This window comes from Protomyctophum parallelum, assembly GCF_964188405.1.
Source record: "Protomyctophum parallelum genome assembly, chromosome: 21".
In the NCBI taxonomy this organism is placed as follows: Eukaryota; Metazoa; Chordata; class Actinopteri; order Myctophiformes; family Myctophidae; genus Protomyctophum; species Protomyctophum parallelum.
The window spans coordinates 27,639,915-27,645,216 of record NC_139713.1 but is presented as its reverse complement, the minus strand read 5'-3'; the positions used below and the strand labels follow the sequence as shown (position 1 = coordinate 27,645,216).

General features: G+C 45.1%; 1 protein-coding gene across 1 annotated transcript; it reads right to left on the bottom strand.

Annotated features, from left to right (window-relative positions):
* Positions 1-1,689: 1,689 nt before the first annotated feature.
* Positions 1,690-3,226, bottom strand: LOC310879078 (COP9 signalosome complex subunit 1-like; the record flags this gene model as incomplete). Its single annotated transcript, XM_083793509.1, has 1 exon — positions 1,690-3,226. The coding sequence occupies one exon, from the start codon at positions 3,224-3,226 to the stop codon at positions 1,820-1,822; it is 1,407 nt and encodes a 468-aa protein (XP_083649635.1). The 3' UTR covers positions 1,690-1,819.
* Positions 3,227-5,302: the final 2,076 nt, after the last annotated feature.

The following is a 5,302-nucleotide window of genomic DNA, read 5'->3' as shown; positions in this document are numbered from 1 at the left end:
TTGCAAATGTTCCTAGTTTATTGGTGTTTAAATAATGTGTTATAAATACAATTCATTACTATTATTAGCTTGGTGTTTTGATGTGTGAAGTGTGTTTTATTGTAATTTTTTTGTTAACCCATGTTCAATGGGGCATATTACCCCAGCCGGTTGTAAGGTGGATTTTTACTTTGTCGTCACTACGTTTAGCACTGTGACATGTTGTGACTGGTAGATTGCACTTTTCAATGCTCCATTCTGTTATTCACAGCAAACACTACGTTTTGATCCTGCTGTCCTTTTGAGGGCCACTAACCCCTCCAACGTCTGGCTTTCGGACATGACTTCATGTGGCAGCCAAGTCTATGGACCTTTTGTTTGTCTTATGCATGAATCAGGCCCAACAGGTTCAATGCAGTAGTCTAGGCTACGTTTGGTCTGGGCTCCTTCCCAAGTAGGCTTGGGAAGGAGCCCTTTCTGAGGACTAGAGGTGAGGTTTCAAACTGGCTACCTATTGGTTCACCAATTTATGTGCCTGCGTCCGCTCCCCCGGGATTTACCCCCACTCTTGAACGCCTGGGTTCCCGAGGCTAGCTGCCTAGTACAACCCCTTATAGACATCTTCACCTCCACCCTGGTCCAAGGGGTGGTTCTCCTCGTGGTGAGATGACGACAGTCATCTATGATGTGAGTGCAACAACATTGGATCATCTCCATATTTGGGCATATTGCAGTTCAATGTTAATATTAGAGTAGCCTACTTGACGAGTCTTGAGGCCTGGTGTTGCTACCGGCCATGCAGGCCTACCCACACACAGCTGATGGCTCTCGAGAGTTGGGGTGCTGGGACAGGGTGATATATACTATGTATCCGACTCCGCCAGACGGGGGCGGTATTGATTTCACAGGTTTACAATACAGCCTTCATCTGGGATCACTCAGGGATTGGTGTTGAACCATCCCGTGCCCAGGACCAACCAATCAACACCAGCTACAGGCGTGATCTTAGCGAGACCGGGTGTGACACCGTCGAGAAGTGCCTGTTGCAATTGTAGCGCCTGTATTTCCTGGCGCCTTAAAATTGGAAAATCGCCTTATATGCTTGAAAGCAAGCAAAGACATGACCTACAGTAGATAGCTCCACACGTCATGTACGACGTCAATATCATTGACAGACGGTCCCATGACTCCCATCCAATCACCTGCCAAGTGGCTTGAAAAAGGGGACAGCTTCAGCCATTGGGCTACAGAGATATCCCAGATGGAAGTACGACTATGTTGTGAAACAAATGTGATTGTGAAGCAAGCGGCTCTTCCATCAGGTGGAGTCAGGTTAGGGGGCGGGTCCCAGGTGGATCATACAGGTATCATTTGAGGCTGCACAGCCTTTTTGAAGGGTTTGGCCAAGAAGTCTACCAGACCCGTCAGACCCGCTCAACGTTTCAATGTTTTTATTTATTTCTTTATTTTTACACAATTTACACATTTTCCCCATGTTCTTCTAGTGTTCTCTGTTGCTGCCCACCCCAGGGAGGGTGTAGATCCTTCCAGTCCTCCACCCCTCATCACCAACATCTTCATCTTCTGCCCGACTGCCCCCTCTAAAAAAAAACTTGACTGCTTATTATGATGAATGAATGATGAATATTTTTCATATACATATGCTTTCGTGTTGGTACATAGACCCCCCTCTGTGATGGAATGGTACAATGCACACCTGCATAGTGTATCTCAAAATTGCATGCATGAGTGACGAGCTGTGCAACCAGGTCAGTGCAGTCCTTTCAAGGGGGTTCGCCTTTGGTCTGTTCCAGAAAGAAGTGACTGACTGGCGTCTTCCTCAGTACCCAGAATAAGAATCACTGTCAAAGCCGTAGTAATTGTAGTTGTCTCGGTCGCCGTCTCTCTTGATTTGGAGCTGGTTGCGCAGCACGGCTGACCTGAGGATCATGGCTTTGGTTCGTCTCTGGAACTCCTTTCCCATTTGGAGGGACTTTTCAAAGGTCGTGCTTCTCTGGTCCACATCCCGGGCGTACAGAATCTTGCTGTGGGAGTCAATGCGCGCGTTGATGAGTCCCTCCAGTATGAGCTGAGTTAGTTCGTCTTCCAGAGATGGCACCGTGGTGTTGAAGGCCTGCGCCATCTTTGTCATGTCCGCCGACACATACGGGCTGAAATACTGTATAAGAGCTCTGCTCCTGATCTGTGTGTACAGTATTCTGATGTGAGGGGCAAGATACATATCGAGCATGAGGTTGTCCTTCATGTCATCCAGAAGCTTGAGGCAGGAGGCGTACTTGGACTCGTAGAACTTAAAGATGACGTCGAGGAGCTGAGGCTCCAACTCTAAAAACAATTTAAAAGAGCTGCTGTTGATGATGTCCCGTTGGAGTTCCTTTCTGTCGAACGTTGCCAGCGCACACAGGCCTCCGTAAACAGCCACGTTGTTGCCAGAGATCACATCTGGGTAGTCACAGTGGTCAAAAGAGGCCTGCAGGAACAACTTGGCGGCTGCTTTGTACTTTCGAGAGGCCAGCTCTGACAGGCCAGCGGCACATTTCAGCTTGGTGTGGACTGCCATATCCCGCTGTTCTCCTTTTCGGTCGGCTATTTGTGGAGCGGACTCTGCTTTGCCGATGTAGCTCAGTACGTGAACCCAGCTGTTCATGTAAACACTGATCCTGATTTGGTTAAGGTACATGTTAATCATGTGCTTTTCACTGGTATGGTATTCTTTGGCTTTGGGGTAAGACTTGAGGGCCTGGCCGAGGTCACCGCAGTCGATGTAATGGTCCACCAGGTCATCATATACTTCCCCCATGCTGTCCTTGGTGTCCGTGTCCCCTTGGTTTCCCTTCTTGAGGTCACTGGCCAGTTTCGCCAGTTTCTCCAGTTTATGCGTGGCGTTCTTCCTGGCAGCTTCGATCCAGGCCGTGTCTAGCGGAGGGGTGTCTGCCACTCCCGAGGGGACTCCCTGAACCTGGCGGTTGGCCTCTACCAGCTTGCGGTGGATCTCCTCGTACACGGCCACGTGCAGTGTCTTCTGGACGAAGGTGAGCGCCATCCTGAGGGCCTCGACACGGAGCATGGGACAATGTTCGGCTAGATACTGGAGCCTCCTGATTTTCATTAGGCCGTTATAGCTGGACGCATACTGCTCCAAGTCCAGGGTCGGGTTCTCTACAATGTAGTTGGTGTCGGGAGCATTATTCTCCTGGTCGTCCTGGGTGTCCATGTCCATTGGCATTTGTTCCATGGCATCATGAAAGCCATTCATGGGTACAGACATCTCTTGAAACATCGTTAGACCGTACAAGGGAATATTGTCGCATACTGCTCCACCAAGAAGCACAGAGTGATATATATGGCCTCCCACGTAGTGACGTATGCAGTGACATAACATTATGAGCCATACATCAACTGGCGCATCAGTGCTGTGTCATCATGTGCTCAGCCGATTGGCGGAAAGTGATGTATGAACATTGATGATGTATGATAAGAACGCCCCTCACTTCACACAAGTGGGATTTATTTTAATACATTTTGAAACTTGTAATGGGACTTTCTGCATAATTATTACTTTTGGTAGAATTTGATGCCGATACTTGGCGTCAGTCATCTGTGACATCAGTACTATCTATGTCATCACAGTACTATGACGTCACATTGTTCATGTCCATATTTGGGAAAGGTTTCAGACAATTCAGCCAACATTGACTTCCAGTATAAACCTTTTTTTTAAGGTTAAAAATGTATATGATAATGATAATATGATTATATATGTTACTTCCTTGGCCGTGAGGGGTGGGAGGGCACGGCGAGAGCCCTGTATGCAGATTCAAACACACTGCCTTACGTACTACAGCAAACAATCTTTACAATTGTTTTAGTTGCCTTTGGTATAAGTGAGGTTCAAGATTCATAACTTTAAATATGATATTGGCTGTTTGTATTATTTGTGAAAAAAAATAATAAGATACTCTTATGGAATGGCTATATTTTACTTGTATTGACCCTGGCCTATTTAACAATTTAGTATAATTTAGTATAGGTTTTGCCCACTTGGTACCTCGTCAGATAATAGCCTACAACAACTTCCGTGAACCGACTTCACTGTAGTAGTAGACTTGAATCAGAATCAACTTTATTGTTACATCACAGTTTTACAAGTAAAAAGGCACTTGAGGCACAGGGAGCAGATTGCTCTATGGACACATTGCTTGGTGGTGTGAGAATTAAGCTAAATTGAGGACAATAGGAAGTGGTGAATCTTAAGGCCGACTTTTTTTATTGACACATTTTGGAAACAAAACTGTGAAATTGAACATTGTGCATGTTGCAAGTATTCAAATACAGGACTTTGACTTGTAACAGATTGTTAGGATGTGTTGCATTACAGAACACCAAAGCACAAACTCTGAACCAGATTAACAAGCAATATGTATTTCATTCAATGCAAACCGCCCAAAATTAGAATGAATGAAAGTATGGAATGCTGTACGTATGTATGGCTGGTTGGCAGGCGGCCAGCAGCAGGTGTGGAGGTGCTGGGCGATCTGAGGCACAGGGAGAGAAGGAGTTAATCCTGAAAACAACAATCGCACATAATCTCCTCATCATTAAAAGAGAGAAAAGAAAACCCTTAAAGGGCTTATACATGGTTCTCACCTAAGATAATCAAACATAATATATGACATTGACAAACAACAAATACACACAATTTAATGTGTGGGTGCAACTGAACTGGAGTCAGTGATGAAGTGAAGAACTATAGGGCTCTTATCTGCTGGGCATGATGAGAATATGAACCCCAGCTGAGCACCTTTCAATTAAGAAAAAAACAAAACATTTACAAAATGAATGGAAAATCACGGCTCCCTCATATATTAAAACATTCTATTGTGTGAGGGGGCCGTGATTTTTCCATTATCTTTATCCAATTTGTATTACAGTTTTTAAATGTTTCTTTTATTTTAAAGTGAAATATCCCTTTAACCTCACAAACATATATGTCTAACCCCAACCTTAACCTTAACCCTAACCTCACAAAACTAATGCCTAAACCTAACCTCAAAACCAAACGTGGGCGAAACACCTGGGAACGAGAGAGTCCGAAGGGAAAACAGCCGGCCCATAGCACCCAGAATTTCTACATTGTGGTATTTCTACTTTTACTTACAGTAAGAAAAACAAACAAATCTGGGTAAAGAAATCTGATTAGGCCTACTGTCTTTTGGCAAATGTGGGACATTTCCCCACATTTCCTGTTTTCGTACATTTACTGTAACACTCATTGTGTTGCTTGGTATGCAGGAACAGTAGG